We start from the raw sequence: 17,051 nt of genomic DNA on the forward strand, positions 1-17,051 counted from the left end.
CCCTCTGCGCCACCAGTGCCCGCCGGATTCTGCTTTCCAGGCGGCGAGCGAGAAGCACCTTCTGTTGCCTACCCCACTCGCTGACGTCCCAGAGTTAACAAATGATTGTGTTTATTGACGAGTTCATACATCAGTACAAACGAACATGTTAAAAACAGCCCCAGCCCCGTGAGACCTGGGGAGGAGGGAAGCGCCAGGGCGTGGACAAAGTATAAAAGTTATAAATAAAGGGCTTTTAAAATTGGGTCAGGGCAAATCTGGACAGGGGCGGCAGTTGCCGGTGACCTCAGACATGCAGGAGATGGGCGCCGGCCCGGCCACAAGACCCCCCCCTCCCCCCCAAACACACACACACACGCTGGGCTGGGGGTAGGGAAAGGGCAGCCACCTCACAAACCTTAGCAGGAGCGTAGCTTCCTCCTGGTGAGGAACAGGCTGGCTGAGGATCGTGAAGAGCCCAGCCCAGCGGGCCAAGCCTGAGCCCTATTTGGGGTGGGCTGTGGCTGGTGTGCCGATTTGGGGGTGAGGGGGGAGTGGCTTTCTAACCCTCACAGGGGCAGCTGCAGCCCCACCAGGGGTCCACTCTCAGCTGCCAGAGTTCTTGGGCCCAGGATTTCAATGCAGATTGGCCATACAGGTGGTAGTAGTAGAGAAGAGTGGGGGTGAAATAGGTTTCATTTGTTCAGGTGCACTCAGGCTGAGGTAAAGGGAGCTGGGCACCCTTCAGAATCCAATTTCTTTCTACGCCTCTGCCTAAGAGCCAGTAGAGCCCAGAGGCCTGCCCATGGGAGATGGAATGGCTTCTGTGGTATGGGGCTACAGTAAAGCTGTTGACTTACCTGAGGCAGAGGGAAGCAGCAGGGCCCGGAGACACATTTGTCACCCCCTCTTCAACTGCTTCACTACTTGGTCCTACTCTACCTGCCACTGTGCTTTATCTCCTTCCCTACACCCCGAACAACTGTCCTTCTAGTTCTAACCTAGCCCCTTACCTCTACCACTTACCTGTCCCTCCTACCACCTTTCCAGTGTCTCTTGGCGCCTGCTACAGTCCCGTGTGCCTCCCTCCCCTCAAACTCCGGTATCCAGAACACACTGGGTACCCAGTGCTGTCTTTGAGGAGGCTCCTCCTACCTGAACTAAGTCCCCTATGGGCCATCTCGTATCATCTAGGCTGTGGACACCAAAAATCAGAATGTGGGGTTGTGTGTTCCATCCCTTTTTCTGCTTCTTGATGGGTGTGTGTGTGTGATTCCGTCTGTGGTTAAGGTCCTTAGAATGTGGGCCGGCACCCTGTAAACCAAAAGGGAAGTTCCAACAAGAGGCCTCTGACTTAGCATCACTCCGGATACAGGGAGAAAGCGGCCTCTGGGCTCCAGCAGCCCACTGGGGGCCGGGGTTGGGGGATAGGGAAGGCCCAGGGGCTGAGGAAAGGAGGCTCAGGAGTCATGTCTGCCTAGCAAAGGGCTTCACTGTCCCGCAGCAACATCCCACGCTGGCTCCACGAGTTCCGGCCAGGACAGAAAGGGGGGCGGGGGGAGAGAGACAATGCTAGGGCCCTCTTGGAGGGGGAGTGGGAGTGGAATGTGGGGACTCAGGCCTTGATACCAACTCAAGCCTCCTGACGGCTGGGAATACTCTGGAGGGCCAGAGAGCTCTGCCTTTCTGAACTGCCAGGAATTGAGGAAAACAGCCCCTGTACTGGCAGCCAGGGCAGTGCAGCTGGTGTAGGAGGGGAAGTGGAGGTAGAGGAGAGGCTCCGCTGCTGGCTGAAGAGCACTGAATACCACATGGCCTCTCCCCTCTCCCACTGAATACCCTGTGTGTGTGCTCCACCCCAGGGAGCGGATCCCTGCAGTAATTTCAAATGGCTTCTGAGAAGAGGGGGCGAGCCCTTCCCGATGTCCCCCAGATGGGGCAGGCTACCCTCCTACTCCTCACAGCACCAAGATGACAAAGACCCAAGACCTACCCCCGCAGGAGCCACTGGAGGGGCTGTGGAGGCAGGAGTTCCAAGAAAGTGAGGCAACAGTCAGGGAAATAAATTAATAAATACAGCAGCCCCATGAGGAGCAGCCCGGAAAGCTGCTTCCTTTCTGAGCATTGCTCCCTGCTATCCACTCCAAGCATCCCCGTAAGTGAGTGGAGGAGGGGCTACAGTTTGGAATGAGGGGGGCATTCACTTGGGACGGGCTTCTGGAACTCAGAGTCTGCGTTCCATGCGCCGCTCCACAGCTCGAAGCAGCAGCTCTGAGTACTGCTCTAGCAGGGCCTGCGTTTGCTCAGCTCCCACGGCCCCAGGGCTCCCACCGGGGCTGGACAGCACTGTCCCGGCCAGGGCCTCTAGCTCCTGCCGCACTGAAGAGAAGGTGTTTCTGAGGAGCTGGGTGATGCGACTTTGCTCTGCTGAGGGCGTCTTGCAGCTGGTCACCTGCAATAGGACCCCAAAAGTGAGTTGGAGGAACAGTGGCGGGACCTGTCCAAGGACTTATAAAAAAGAGTGGCCCGACCTGGGTAGCCTGCCCCCTAACCCCCCAAGAAGGGACTGCACGCCCAGCTGGATGTGGCTGGGAGCGCCACACTCCCAAGATCACTAAGTACGACCAGAGGCTACGGGATTGCGGCAGACCCCATCAGATTACGGCACCATCTATATTTTTTTAGCAACTCCTTCTACAAGGCTTGGGCCCTGCCAGATTGCCCCCAGGTCTAGGGTGCCAAATAGTTTTTGAGTCCGAAAAGGGATACTATTAACAATTACACTGGGACAACAGACATAAACTGGGATGGTCCAGAGCAAACTAGGACACGTGGGCTCTCTACCCCCCCTCTTGTCTGAGGAAGTCTCCAGCTTTCAGCCAGAAATGGCCCTAGGCGCTCGGTTCAAAAGGCCCAGCCTGGCCTCTAACCCTCTCGCCTCCTTGCCCAAGATGTTCTAGATTGCTCCACTAGCCATCAGTGGAAGAGCCTTATCATTACGTTCTGGACACTCAGCTAGCATCCCTGACAGGCTCTGTCTCCCTGCCGGTGATGCCCAACACGTACCAAGTGGTAGAGCTGCACGGCCTGACGCAGACTGCCCTGGAGTTCGGCCACAAGTTGTTCACACTGCTCCAGGCTCACCGCGGGTCCTGGGAGGGGCAGATGCAGCTCAGTAAGGCCCAGCACAGCTGCTCTTCCAGGCGTCCCCCCACCCCCACCGCGGCCGCTCGGAGCAGGACAAGCCTACGACCCACCAGCATCACACCTCCTCCGCTTGCCCTCAGTCCCTTCCTCTTGTCTCTTCCTTCCCAACACCCTCCCGACACCAGACAGAAAGATCCAGAGGAAAGGGCCACCCTAGCCCCAGGGGCCAGAAGGCACTGAGGGGCAAGTGTGCCACAGGGAGATAATGAAAGTCGACAGGAGTGTCTCACCATCAGGGCTACGACTTATGGACCGAGACAGACACAGAAAGGAAAAACACCAGAGGCTGGACGCACAGAAATGGAATGGAGGCAGGGAGTGGCCAACAGAGACAGGAGAGGACAGGGCAGGAGAGGAGTGCGGGGGAGCTGTGCACACCTGAGGCGGGGCTCAGGGCTGCCCCGGGCCTGCTGCACCCCATGGGGCTGGGAGTCTTCTCAGGGGGTGGGGACTGCAAGTTCTCAGGGCCTCGGAGATGGCTGCTGCCTGGCAGGTGCTGGGCACAGGGGCTGTTGGGCCCAAGTTGAGCTTGGCACTCTGTCCTAGGCCTGGGAGAGGGATCCTCCCCCAAACAGGCCCGCCTCTCAGATGTACTGTGAGCCTTTCCTAGGCCCGCTGGGGAGCCAGGCTGTTCCATCTCACCAGGGGACCTGCCCTTGGTAACAGGTGAGAATGTGGCCAGGGAAGGACGGTCAGGCAGTGGTTTCGGAATGTCCAGGACCAGGTGAGCCCGGCTGGGCAGGGCTAGCTTGCTGAGCGGTGAGACGCGGATGGGAGCAGGAGCTGGAGGTTCAGCCGCCAGGCCCAGGTTCTCCCCAACAGAAATGCTGCGGGATATCTTAGCCATGGAACTGGTGGTGGGGTTCTGGTAGGAGTGGGACCGAGACAGCCGGTTGTCAGCCTGGGGCAGGGAACGCAGGCCCTCCTGGGCCTCCATCTCTCGTAACAGCAGTGGACCTGGAGTAGGAGCCTCACCTACAGAGGAGACAAAGATGCATGCAGGCCAGGTGGTCAGGAAGGTGCCCCAGGCGCCAAGGCTCAATTCCCAAGGAACTGTGCCCTGCACGTACCCGCTAAAGGACACCCAGGGGCAAGCGCAGTGACACAGCAGGACAACAGCAGGACCTCCTTCCTCTAGCATGCTCACGTGCTCCACACTCCCCTCACCCTGGAGCTGAGCCCACCAGGCTCCTCACCCTGTGGCACCAGACTCTGCACAGACTGGGCTTTTTGGAGTCCACCTAAGGGGCTGCTTGTGGCCACTCTCTTGGGGGCCCAGCTGCTGTCCGGGTTGAGACGACGTCGTGGCAACAACACAGGGGCTGCCTGCTGGGGGCCAGGGTTTCCGGGGGAGGGCTCCACCTCTGGGGGTGCTCCTGGAGGACAGGCACCATTGCCTCTCAGCTGCTCACCAGAAGCCTGTGGCACCTGGACTGGTCTCAGCGTCAGTGCCAGACTTGAGGAAGATGGGGACAGTTCCCTATAGGGAGGAAATGTGGAACAAAGCCCAGTGGAGGCTTAGGGATCTTCCCTGCCAAGATGGGGAAAAGCTCTCACAACACTAGGGAAGCACTAGGAGAGAAGGGCAGACGCAAAGCCAGCCAGGCCAGTATCCCACAGCGTGGGAGTGCAAAACACTCCTGGGCACGGCAAGACGATCACTGAGGAGAGGAGAGCTACAGGCTGCTCCAGGGGCAGGGCTGGCCCTGTTGGGAGCACTGGAAGTCAGGGGAGCTGGAGCTCCTAGTGGGAGAGGAAGAGGTGCTGTGGGGAGGGTACCTGAAGGAGGGAGTCTGCACTTGCAACAGGAATCGTGAAGAAATGCTCTGAGACTCTGTCCTCTCTGGTACCCGGACTGGGCCCCCTGCCAGGGTGACAGAAATCATGAAATGAAGGAAGCCCTTGCCACAGATTCTCCTCCCCTAGAAGGCACCCCCAGGGCATGGCCTGCCCTTAGGCCCTCCCTCTCAGCCAGGCAGAGAAGGCTGGCAGGGCAGATGGCGGCGACCAAATGCCGGCCCTCTGACCACACCTGGAGCAGCACCATTGGCCAGAGTCTCAAAGTGCTGTTTTAGAAACTGCTCCTGGTCCGGGGTACGGGGGCTGCCTTCCTGCAGTCCATAGGGGCCAGTGCCTCCCTCCTCTTCCTCCTCTTCCTCATCACCCTCAGCTGGCTCTTCAAGGTCTGAGGAAATGCCATCCACACTCAGGGGCTCCGTGCTCTCAGAGTCTGGATGTGGGGGAGGGGAGAGAGGCATCACGCTGCACCCATCTGTCGCCAGAGCCTGCTGCACTCCCACCTCAGTCCACGACCTGCACGGTCCTGGCCCTCCCTCGGGGCTGCAGCCTCACCTTCATTGGGGTGCTCGGGGCTGGAAAGGCGGCTGCTGCTATAATCCACAGAGCAGGCACTGTCAGGACTGTGCTTCTCGGGGCCCCTGCTGCCTGGGTACACTCTTCCCAGGGTCCCTCGCGCTGGTGCCTGTACCTGGAACTCACTGCTGGGAAGGCCCGCAGGGGAGGGAGGGGCAGTGAGCAGGGGCGCGCAGCTGCCCCACTGGACTCCTGCCTCCCTTCTCCCCCACCTGGGTGCAGGCCGGGGACGTGAAGGCAAGCCCTGGGTGCCCTGGGGCCAGCCCTCCGCTCATTAAGGAACATTCAGAGGGAAGGGAAGCCCGGTGGCGGCAGGGCCCTTGCCTGGTATCCAAGGTGGGGCTGCTGATGGGCTCCGGGTAGACAATCCCATCTTCAATGGGTGCAGGCTCCAGATCTTGGGGAAAGACCCCTTCCTCTTGGGACAACAATCGGATAATGTGGGGGCAGGAACAGGGTTGGGAAGCCTGAGTCCGAGGGGGCTTTTCATTCTGGAAACACACACAGGGGCATTACTAGGCTTGCTAATGTAACAGAGGGACTAGAAAAAGAGGTGTAGGTGAGCAAGGATTTGGGGTGCACAAACTCTGGGAGAAGCTGACTACTCCAACTCTGAGGACAGATACCAAGAAGCCAGGCTGCGCTCCAGCTAGTGTTCCTGAGCTTCTGGAAGAACTCTATTAGCATTCTGGCTGCCAATCGCCAGCCACCACTTAATATCATGAGCCCTCCAAGGAAGCCAGAGCAAGCCAAGGCTACCCTTTGCTTCTTCACCCCCATCACCATACACACAGCCGGGCCAGTTCCACCCTGACTTTGCAGCTCAGGATACCCACGTGCCACAGAGGCAGAGCGAGCACTGCCGGACCAGTGCTCAGCCTCCCGCTGTTGGCACACGGCTGGCTGAGGCTGTCTGGAGGTCTCGAAGGAACAGGGAGGAAGCGGCTTACCTGGACGGCGCGTGAGGTCTCAGGGGCCTGCTGCCCATGCTTCCCAGGACCACACGGAGTCATGGCCAGCACGTCCTGGCTACAGCCCCGAGGGCTCGGGGCCAGTGTCTCCAGCTGCCGCAGGTCTAGCATGGAGCGAACACTCAGCTCTACGCCTGACTGAGCCCAGCGCCCCCTTCTTCTGGGCCCTGGGTTGGCTGCCGGAGCTGGGTCCAGGAACTCCACCGCCTCCTGGGCCTGAGATGGGGCAGGGGTGGGAAAGGAGTACCAATAACAACTTCCCAATAGTTTCAGCACAGATTCACATTATCACTTGCTGTGTGCCAGGTACTCGACATGTATTAGCTCATTTAAACTTCACAACTACCTTGTGAAGCAGGTACTGTCATTATCCCCATCGTTACGGATGGAAAACGGAAGCACAGCGGGTAAGGAACTCGGCCAAGTCCCACAGACAGACAGTAAGTGGCCTGCTTGTAGGTTACAACTCAGCTGGTCTGGCTCCAGAGTGCATGCTTTGAGCTTCAATCTACATCCTGTCTCAGAGGACCCTCTGGGCTCAGGCTTTACCTGCTGTCATGCGTACCTCAAAGCTAGGACTCTCTAGAAGTCCCCTACTCTGAGGACAGCCTCAACAGGGACCCCAAGTTCATTCACAGCACCAAGAACCAACCAAAAGCCCAGACTTGAGAGCCCTGGCCGGTCAGAACGTACCAGAGACACCCCACCACCATCATCCCACGGAACTGCTGCTGACCATGAAAGGTGCTGCAACTTGAAACACCGACACGGGACCAGTGAGGACCGGGCTGCCTGGGGCTTGCTCTGAAAGCCTTTATCTTACTTCTGGCTACCCTGAGGTAGCCACTCAGTTATTGGTCATTTTCCCTCTCTCTATCTGGAAGTTCTGAGCTTACCTTCTCACCTGGGGTCTTTAGAACTATAGCTTCTCCACATTTCTGTTCTTTGGACCTTTGATTTTCTTGAACTTTAGTTCCAAGCATTTGGCTCAGATACCTCTTTTCCATTCCCCACCTCAACCTGTTCTTGGTTCACATTTACTCTCAGGCCAAGTAGAAGACTTCCCCGAGGGATGGCTAACACTTGCAGGCCCCTCACCTGGCCCACAGGAAGGAAACCCCTGGCATTCACCATCCTTAACCTGGGACCAGCCCAGCTGCCCCATAAGGCCCTTCCATGGACACAAGGGCTGGAGTATGTGGGCACACCCTATGTCCAAATGCCCAGTGAGCCCTGCTTTCACCTTCCTTCACCTCTTGCAAACTTGGAAGGGTATTTTAACGATGGTGACTTACCCGACTCATCTCCCAGTGGGACAGGCTTCGGGGCAGGGCTAGGCTGGGCACCGAGGCTAGACAGAGAGAGGCAGTCAGAGAGTGTGTCTCCTGCCCACCCACAGCAGCCCATACCCTCCTGTGTGGCCACAAGGACGCTCTAGTTTCCTCAGCTCACACTGCTCTTACTCCCACCGTCCCGGAAAGGGCATATCTAGCCTCTATACCAATTGGTTCCTGTCTGGCCCCACGCCAGACTTCCACAGACCTGGCTCTTTCTTGGTACCCTTGGCAAGGATGGGCAGAGCTGGAAGTTCTTCTTCTTCAGTGCCCTCGTCTTCTCCATCCTTGTCACTGTCTGATGAGAGTGCTGGCCCAGAAGACAGCCTGGTCGGGGCCTCGCGTCTGTGTCCGAGAGAGGAAGGTCATGGGGAGAGGAGACTCAGTGTGGGGAGAGGCCAACATCATGGGTCTTCATGGGAGAAGCAGGTGTTGGGGGACAGAGTTGCTGAAGGGTAGGTCCAGAGCAAGGAGGAGGCGCGTGACACCACAGAGGGCAATCTGGACGCCCACCCAGGGCCTGCCCATATCCCACACAGTTCTCACCGGCTGGGTGCAGCAGCCCTTTGGGGAGAGGACGGTCCTTGCTGCTTGCTCCCTCGCTGACGCTGGCGCAGTTCAGCCAGACGCTGCCTCATGCTGATGGTCATCTCAGAGCTCAGGCGCCACACAAATATGCAGCTGGGCAGAGCCACAGAGTTGGGTGAGGGAGAGGGAGGGTAAGACTCTGGAGGTGGCAACGCCATTAGTTCCCCTTTTCCACAAGCTGGCAAGGAGACCAAGCCAACCGCTAGCATCAGGTCAGGCCCAGCCAAGAAATATCCCTGTTTAGCCCTACTTCCCAGAGACACCACTGAGGGGAGAGCGGGGAGGGGACAGGGTATATTTGTGGCACAGAGGAAGAATCCGTTGCAGGGAAGCTTCTGCTCACCTGTCTCCCGACACAGAGATGAGATGTTTGCAGTCATTACTAAATTTCATGCCAGTGACAATCTCTGTGAAGAACAAAGAATGTGGCCCATGAGCCACCCTGAAATCCCAGCTGAGTTTCTGTTCCAACCGTGGGGGTTGGTTGGGAGGGAGAAGCAGCCAGATGTGATGGGTCCCAAGAAACTAAAAAAAGAAAGAATAAAGTTCCAGGGGCAGAGTATTGGGGCTATACTCACCTGAGTGGCCGAACATGGTGGCCACACACTCGCCTGAAGAGAAGTCAAAAATGGAGAGGTTCTTGTCGGAGCAGCTGGTGGCAATGTAGATCCCTGAGGGGTCTGTCTGCACCTGAGTGGGACACACAGCTGGAGAGGACAGGAAGCAGCAGGCCCTCTCCACCCAGTACCCGTCCTACCACTCTCTGGACCAGCGCCCATCCGACTGGGCCCTTACCTTAATCAGAGTGCCGTCCTCACCCTGTGACCCTTTAAACAGCTTCTTCTGCTTCCCACTGCTGATGTTAAAGATCCTATAAAGAAACACACTCTCATTCGCACGAGGCGAAGGTCGTGGTGAAGCACACCTGGGCGGCAGACATGCCAGCACGCTCTCCCAGCCCAATTCCCTATGGGAGCCACTCCCCAACGCCAAGGGACTGCCACCTCTTGAGTGAGGCAAAGCGCTCATTCTGTGGGCTCACAGGGGCACACAGTCCTGGACAAAGAAGACAGACATGGGGACTCCGTTGCCTACAGCTGACCCCCTCGGGCATGAAGGAACCGGTCAGATGGTCTGAGAAAGGGATTCCCACCGAATATTTCGGTCCTGGCAGCCAATGGCCGTGTATTTCCAGCTGGGCTCCACATCCATGTCATAGAGGGTCGTCTTCCGTACCACGTGGTGTGTCCGTGTAAACTGTACTCCATCTCCAGACTGCAGGGGTGAGCACGTGGGTAGACCCCAAGCCCAAATGCCTTACCAGGCCCAGAAAGCCCTGCTTCTCCTCTCTTCACCTCTTGCAACCTCAGGTAAGGGACCAGTAGAGACCCCCAGTGCCACCCGCTGCCCCATTCAGGGAAGCCCCGCCCCTCACCTTCTGTGCCGTGCGGAAGTAGATGCTTTTGTCTGCTCCACAGCTGATCATGCGGACTTGCCCTTCGCTGGCTGTGGAGGAAGGGGGCCTAGCTGTTCCCACTGCTCTCACCACATGGGGCCAGCCTTCCCTCCATGTTTCCCCGTTTCGAGCTACTCTACGGGGCTGGGACAACCAATTAAATCAGGATGCTTCCCTCCAAACCTGGGCTTTCCTTTCCTCCTAATCTCAACCCACCTGGTTGGCTCAGGGTCCCCTGGATGGAGAGTCTACAGTCCACCTGTCTTCCCATCCAGCCCCAGGCCTCCCAGCCGCTGTCCAACACTCCCCCGCCGTGACAGCCACTCTTTCTCATGGAGGCAGGAGGCAGGGGGCAGTGGTGGGGCCAGGGGGATGTTGGGGGTAGATGGCAGGGTGTTTCTCAGTTGCCCTGCCCCCACCTGCAAACTTGACAGCAGTGATGGAGGACGAATGCTCATCCAACGTCTGCTGTAGGCTATACTCCCGTCCAGCATCCAGCACATGGATCAGCCTGTCCCGACTCGCGGATGCTAGCAGCTTCAGACCTGAGGTTAAAAGAATTCCATCAGCCCACAAGTGCCCAAAGCAGGCCCCTCTCTGGGCCTGGGCAAAGAGGACTGCAAATGGGGAACTGAGCCCCATATTCCCAAGCCACGTGAACCACGGAGCAGGGATGGAGCTGTCCTCCTCTAAAACTGCAAAGACACCAAATGATTCATAGGACTTTCAGTCCCACACCCAAGAGCTGGAACAGATGTAAATGGCATTAGCAGGACTGGAGGAGAACTGGGCCGTGCTGGGCTGGGGACCAGGTAACCTCCTTACCTGTGTCTGGCTTAGAGTACTCCAGGCACAGAATTTCTGAGTCATGGGCCTCCACTTTCAGCATCTCACTTAGAGACTGCAGCTCGTGCACCCTGCAAAGATAAGAAAGAGGGAAGAGGTCACTGCCAGGCTGCAGGAATAGAGACTCACCTAGCTTCCTTTGTTACAACCTTTTTCAAAATTTATTCTTATTTAATTTCTTAGGCTTAGACAAAAGTGTAATGAGTACAGAGAGTTTCCACATTCCCTTTACCCAGCTTTCCCTTATGTTAACATCTTACAAAACAATAGTTCAATTACCAGAACCAGGAAATTTACATTGGCATAATATTATTAATTAAAGGCTTTATCAGAATTTTACCAGTTTCTCCATAATGTCCTTTTTCTGGATCCAGAATCCTATCCAATGTGCATTTAGTTATTTCTCCTTAGTCTTCTGTAGTCTGTAACAGTTCTTCAGTCTTACCTTATTTTTCATGACCTCGACACTTCTGAAGAGTACTGATCAGTACAGGTACTCTGTGGCAAGTACCTCAATTTGAGTTTGTCTGATGTTTTCTCATGATTGGAATAAGTTTATGCATTTTTGGCAAGAATACCACAGAAACAAGGCGTAGTATATCATATTATGGGCTTCATGATGTCGATATGAGGATGTGAAGCTTGATGACATGGTGAAGATGGTGTCTGCTGAATTTCTTCATTGTAAAGTTATCTTTCCCTTGTATATAAATATCTTGTTCCCCAATCTTTTTGAACCAAACTTTTCTAAAGCTCTGTCCTTGAGGAATGAACCCCCACCACCAGCAGCCTGCACCGGGGAAGGCAGGCAGTACCCACTCCAGGCCTGGCATTACCTGAGCGTGCCCATACGGTCTCCCGAAGCCAGATGCTGTCCATTGGGGCTGATGCACACAGAGCGGATGCCCACACGGGGGTCCATCAGGGACCCATCAGCTTTGTCTCCTCCGGGGAGCTCCGTGTCCAGCAGGGCCTGCGTGTTCCCATCCACATAGATGATCTTAATGAGGTCCTAGGTAAAGAGGAATGGATAAAGCAGGCCCGACCCGGTACAACTGCAAGAGGAGAGGAATGATGGAGAAGAAAAACCCTTGGCAGGGCCCCATCAAATAAGAGCTGGAAGATCAAGGTCTGGGGACCCCGTTCCTGAGAAGGTTTGGAGGCTGAGGGGATGGGATACTAAGTGTGGAGTGGGGACCCCCAGGCCTCAGGGCTCACATTGCTGAGGATGTTTCGGTGCAGGGCGGAGCCATGCACCCCGGTGCTCTCGGTGTTCCACAGGCGGATGGTGTTGTCCGAGGAACAGGTGATAAAGGAACTGGGGGGCAGGCAGGCCTGGTTACTGTCCTTCACTTCAGGGTAGATCTGAAGAGGCAGAGGGAACAAAGTCATGTCTCCAGTTAGGGAGCAGTGCCTTTCCTGTCCAGGGACAAGGGAATGAGATTAAAGGGACACTGCTGGCCAAGACTTAGCCCAGTGTCTGTCACACAGTAAGCAAGCCAGAGCTATTAGATACTCTTCACAATCACTAATGAAAGTACATTAGCCAAGCACCTACTATGTACTAGGGACGCTTCTGTGTCTCCCACTTACATTATCTCATTGAACACTTAGAACACTTAGATGAATCAGGTACATTATTCTACAGTTGAGGAAACTGAGGCTCAGTCAAGTTCAGTAACTTGCCCAAGATCACCCAGCCTAGGACAAGGCAAAGCTAAGGATGGGGGAGTGTGGGGGGGTGGCGGGGAGAAGAGGGGAGCACACTGAAAAGAGCCTAAGATGTAAAAGCACTAAAATTCTAGTTCAATCCTCAGGACCCGTCTGACAATAGGTGGACACACAGGGATGTTGCTGAAGACAGAAGGAGGCAGCAGGAACGTAATGTGATACTTGGGGATCCCCACGTTCTGTCTCCACAATGGTATCCCAGCCCACGTACCTCCACACTCCAGACGCAGGACGAGTGATACAGAGCCGAGTACACCTTGCCCACTTTCTTGGGATCCCTCACATCCCACACATAAATGCTGTGGTCGTTGTATACACAAGACAGCCACTGATTGGTGGGATCAAAGGTCAAGGCAATGGTGTCTGGATACCTGGCATTGGCCACGCTGGAGAAGAGGCGACTGTGGGGAACAGGAGAGGGCAGACTGGTGAGTGATGAGCTGATGAAATGAAGGATCAAAGGGAATAAAACCAGAAGCCAACCCATGAAAGAAGGAGCAGAGCATGGGGAGCCCTCTCTGGACGAGCCAGTTTAGAAGCAGTTGCTTAAGAAAGAAAGCAGCAGCGCCTGACAGCTGTCAGCTGGGAGCCAACCCAGCACTAGCTGCTGGGCCATGGTGTTCTCCTGCTGCACACAAAGAGCATCACACAACACCCACATCAGACAAGGTCACTCGGTGGCCATGACAGAGCCAAACAAAAACAAGACCCCTTGGTCATAGTGTCTGAGCACAGAGAAAAACAAGAGCACTGCACAAACCAGAAAAATGACCAAGCGTCACCCTTTCCCATCTATCAGGATTGACGGCTGCTTCTTTACCAGTTATAGCTTTGGCCCCCACCGACGTCCAGTGATAGAATGGCCCCTGCTTCCTGACAGCGTCCAACCAGAGCAAAACTTCGATCTCTTGAACCATTCCTAAAATCACCTCAGACAGCCCAAATCTTACAATACCCCCCACTTACGGAGTGAGATACTCCCTGGTTCTCCTTGGTTACAACAAGTACCAGTAAACCCAAATTTCTTTATCGACAGAAGTGTTCCTGGTAATCTCTGGGCATCAATACACTTCTCACCGTGTTCCCTGAAGCACAGCCAGGGAAGGGCTGAGCACAGCGTAAAGCTCTGAGTGGAGCTATGCCTCCACATCGCTCACCTGGCCTCAGTGACGCTGGCAATGTCCGTCCCCAGGGCGTGGGGCCGGGGCAGGGTGCTGAGGAAATGCAGGTTGGAGGGGTTGAAGAGGCGCACGGTGCCATCAGCGCAACCACAGAAGATATAGTCTTGGCTCACAGAGATGCAGTAGGCCACGGTGGTCTGCAGGCAGAGAAGTCAGGTCAGCACGGGCCACCTGCCCAACCCTTCCTCCACAGTCACCTGCCAAGAGGAGCAGCCAGCCAAGGTGAAGGAGGGGAACACAGCCCGGCTGCTCCGGCCTGAGCCCCTCAGCTGCCATCTAGAGATGCCCCCCCTCTAGCAGCAGGTAGCGAGGCGGCCCACTGCCGTGTACAATTTGGGTGCTGGGAGTCAGGGACCCTCCTGAGGTATCAGAAGTTTATGACAAAGAAAACAAAGTAGGAAAAGCCCAGAAAAGAGAAAAGAAACAGTATGAAAAAGAGAGGAGAGTCTAGTCACCACTTACTGTGAAGCTGTCTGTGTTCTGAGCAGAAGAGGAAAGCAGGGGAAAGACAGAAAGAGCAGAGAGGAGGCAGTTATACAGATCTCCACAGGCTGGAAGGGGCTCAGCTCTGGCCTCAGGCTCCTTTGTCCTGGGGTCCCTTCCTGCATGCACAAGGGCCCAGCCCCTGGGAGGAGCCATAGGCACCGGTTCTCCCCTGCGCTGAGACCTGGGCAGCCCCAACCCACTGGGCCAGAGGTACTTACTCTCAGCTCCACCCACTTGTCCAAAAGCCTCCGGTCACTGAACTCGCACAGCAGCCCTGAGGATGTGATGCAGAAGGTGCTATCTGCCTTCTTCCCTCGGCCACAGGCCACGTCGGTGAACAGGTTGTTCCGTAGCTCCCCCAGCAGCCCCGAGCGGCCTAGCAGGGGTACAGTGGCATTCACCTGTGGAGACACACCACTGTTGCCTACCCATCCACCCCCGAGCCTGCCCCTGGAAACTAGGCCCACCCTGGCTCTCTGAGACTACTCCTCGGCCCAGACAGTTTCTGGCTTATCCAGAACTTCTTATTGCTGCTAAGTAAGCAGAGAGGGGCCTGAGTGGAGCAGGGTCCCCTGAGGGGCTGAGCAGGCCCTGGCCCTGGTAGCTACTTCTGGCCTCAGCATCTCACCTTCGAGGTCTTACTGTCATCGAGGTACCAGAATTTGATGTGCCGATTGCCTGCAGTGACAAAGTAACTGCAATCTTCAGAAAAGGACACTGCTGTCACTCGACTGGACACTTTATTGGAGGCCACCACAATGTTTTTCTGGAGGGAAAGCCAAAGGAAGAATCAAGGTTCTGCCTCTTGCAGCTAAGAAGAAAGAGGTTCAGAGGATGGAGGAGGGTTAGACAGGATTTGTACTTGGGAAAAAAAAAAATGTTTCTTTCCAGGATTTACTGGTCAGAAAAAAAGGGGGGAGGAGGAGAATCCCTTTTAGGAGTTGAGGAGACTCATTTCCTCTGGAGGTCCTTAAAAGGAGGAAGCTAGCCCCTTTCCACCAACACACTTGGCTACCTAGTTGCTCTTTCCCACTTCCCATTATTTTCTAGAATCAGCAGAGTGGAGTGAAGGGGCTCAGGTCAGCGTCTTCCTGGCTCCCCACCTGGCCCTTGGGCCCCCGGGAGGTTGCCAGGCCGGCCCACCCAGGCCACTCACCTTCCAGGCCCAGACGTTGACGATCATGTCATGCTGGTAGCCCACGGAGACAATGTACTTGGCGCTCGGGGAGAAGGCCACGCAAGCCACCCCATACTTGTGCTCCTGCAGCTCTGCCACCTGGGTGTGCTCAGCCACGTCCCACACCCGCACGGCAGGCATGTGCCCGCTCTGCAGGGAGGCAAGGACTGGCAGTGAGGGCCAGGGGTAGACAGCACCCCTACCCCTTCACAGTGGCCAAGAGTCAAGAGCAGAGTGCTACACAGGGCACGGGTATAGAGGAAACACCAGAAATATCTCAGGACAATGATTATCAAGGAGGAAATGGCCCCAGATTTTGTTCAGTATCTCTGGGTGAGGGTCTGTACCTCTGTATCTGTTCAGAGCTCCGTGAGGGATTCTGATGGGCAGCCAGGGTTGGGAACCACTACACTCACGCCTATTTCCACCCCCACTGCCTCCCTAGACCATGGAGAAGGTAGTGGTATTCCTCATGTGCCCAGAAGGGGGCCTCCGGGAATAAGGAATATTTTAAGGCAGTGGTTTCTTTCCAAAGTGTGCTTCCCACCCCAGCAGAATCAGCACGATGTGGGAACTTGTTAGAAACGTTAAGTTTTGGAGTCCCATCCCAGCCCTGCAGAATCAGAAACTCTGGGGTTAGGTCCTGCGCTGTGCATTTGAACAAGCCCTCCAGATGACTTGGGTGCACACTAAGGCCTAAGCACCGCTGTTGGAAGGTACGGCAAAAACCAGCAGTTGGCATCTGCTCAAGAAGCCAAAGTGGCAGCAGCCCTAAATAGGCCTGTGATTATAGCTCTCAGCTACTGAGGCCAGAACACCCACCCTCTGCAGAGAACTGCAGCCTCCCCTCTTCACTCACCTCTCCAGTGACCAAATACTTGCCATCAGGGGAGAAGGCAAGAGCAGTGATGGTTTTCCTGCAAAGAGATGAGGCAGGCTCAGAGGGGCACTGGCACCCTGGCCTAAGCCTGACTCCCTCACAGTCCCTTCAAAAGGCAAGACCAGCGGACACCAATGGCACATGTGGCATGTCCCTATCTGGCTCAGGGGCCCCACCAGGGCCCAGTCTCCAGAGCCACAGAGACCGCAGACAGTGCCCTCCTCCCAGGAGAAGGAGGTGATTCCTGAGGGTCCAGACCCATTTACCTGGAACTGTTGAGGATGTGGTGTTGTTTGTGTTTCCGAGGATTGAACAGCACGACCACACACCTGGGGAGATGAGTGAGACAACAGACTGAGCACCAACCGCAGCTCCCCCAGGACCTCCCAGGCCATCGGGGAATTCCAGTCACCCAGCAGCGGAAGCAGCCAGGTGGAGCAAGCTGGGCGAGGCTCCACTTGCCACTGAGGGTAACTGACTGCTCTGTCCTGCCACATGCTCCTGCTTCCCCTCCCCACCCACAGGGCCTCTCTCTGCAGCCCGAGGGTGAAAGGGCTCCTTGGAAGCCCAGCCCCATCAGGCGCCTAAGCCCCAGCAGCAGCTCTGGTCATACCCGCGAAGGGCAGCAGGGACACAGACCTGCCCACAGCTCCGCACAGAGCCCAGGAAGGGGTGCAGGAGGGAAGAGTACATGTGGTTTGGGCAAAGCCGTCCCGAGGTGTGCAGCCAGTTCACAGGCTTTGCGCCACACGTGTGTCAGGCATCTGTGCTCCAAGGAGAGCGTGAGGCCTCTCACGTGTGCACCCATGTGTGTACTTACTTGGCAAGAGCTGGTACCCCCA

At 56.2% G+C, this 17,051-nt stretch overlaps 1 protein-coding gene across 4 annotated transcripts in view; it reads right to left on the reverse strand.

Moving 5' to 3' along the window:
• Window positions 1–109: 109 nt before the first annotated feature.
• The window catches only part of MAPKBP1 (mitogen-activated protein kinase binding protein 1), a 51,285-nt gene continuing 34,343 nt past the window's right edge, over window positions 110–17,051 (reverse strand). The window contains exons 4-32 of one of the 4 annotated variants that reach the window (XM_033108525.1): window positions 16,476–16,538; window positions 16,189–16,246; window positions 15,309–15,479; window positions 14,781–14,918; window positions 14,371–14,553; window positions 14,129–14,146; window positions 13,643–13,803; window positions 12,697–12,886; window positions 11,973–12,119; window positions 11,591–11,766; window positions 10,734–10,825; window positions 10,328–10,453; window positions 9,888–9,958; window positions 9,606–9,727; window positions 9,248–9,323; window positions 9,031–9,142; window positions 8,796–8,859; window positions 8,411–8,545; window positions 8,073–8,209; window positions 7,826–7,881; window positions 6,510–6,746; window positions 5,884–6,050; window positions 5,539–5,684; window positions 5,219–5,416; window positions 4,966–5,050; window positions 4,383–4,666; window positions 3,565–4,161; window positions 3,046–3,131; window positions 110–2,431 (exon numbers count right to left, since the gene is read on the reverse strand). In XM_033108525.1, coding sequence (XP_032964416.1) covers window positions 2,204–2,431; window positions 3,046–3,131; window positions 3,565–4,161; window positions 4,383–4,666; window positions 4,966–5,050; window positions 5,219–5,416; window positions 5,539–5,684; window positions 5,884–6,050; window positions 6,510–6,746; window positions 7,826–7,881; window positions 8,073–8,209; window positions 8,411–8,545; window positions 8,796–8,859; window positions 9,031–9,142; window positions 9,248–9,323; window positions 9,606–9,727; window positions 9,888–9,958; window positions 10,328–10,453; window positions 10,734–10,825; window positions 11,591–11,766; window positions 11,973–12,119; window positions 12,697–12,886; window positions 13,643–13,803; window positions 14,129–14,146; window positions 14,371–14,553; window positions 14,781–14,918; window positions 15,309–15,479; window positions 16,189–16,246; window positions 16,476–16,538 — 4,324 coding nt within the window. In that variant the 3' untranslated portion in view covers window positions 110–2,203. Of the gene's footprint in view, window positions 2,432–3,045; window positions 3,132–3,564; window positions 4,162–4,382; window positions 4,667–4,965; window positions 5,051–5,218; window positions 5,417–5,538; window positions 5,688–5,883; window positions 6,051–6,509; window positions 6,747–7,825; window positions 7,882–8,072; window positions 8,210–8,410; window positions 8,546–8,795; window positions 8,860–9,030; window positions 9,143–9,247; window positions 9,324–9,605; window positions 9,728–9,887; window positions 9,959–10,327; window positions 10,454–10,733; window positions 10,826–11,590; window positions 11,767–11,972; window positions 12,120–12,696; window positions 12,887–13,642; window positions 13,804–14,128; window positions 14,147–14,370; window positions 14,554–14,780; window positions 14,919–15,308; window positions 15,480–16,188; window positions 16,247–16,475; window positions 16,539–17,051 lie in introns of all 4 variants that reach the window. The other 3 variants (XM_033108524.1, XM_033108527.1, XM_033108526.1) reach the window with 3 other exon arrangements.

Source organism: Rhinolophus ferrumequinum, chromosome 6 (genome assembly GCF_004115265.2).
Source record: "Rhinolophus ferrumequinum isolate MPI-CBG mRhiFer1 chromosome 6, mRhiFer1_v1.p, whole genome shotgun sequence".
Taxonomy (NCBI): domain Eukaryota; kingdom Metazoa; phylum Chordata; class Mammalia; order Chiroptera; family Rhinolophidae; genus Rhinolophus; species Rhinolophus ferrumequinum.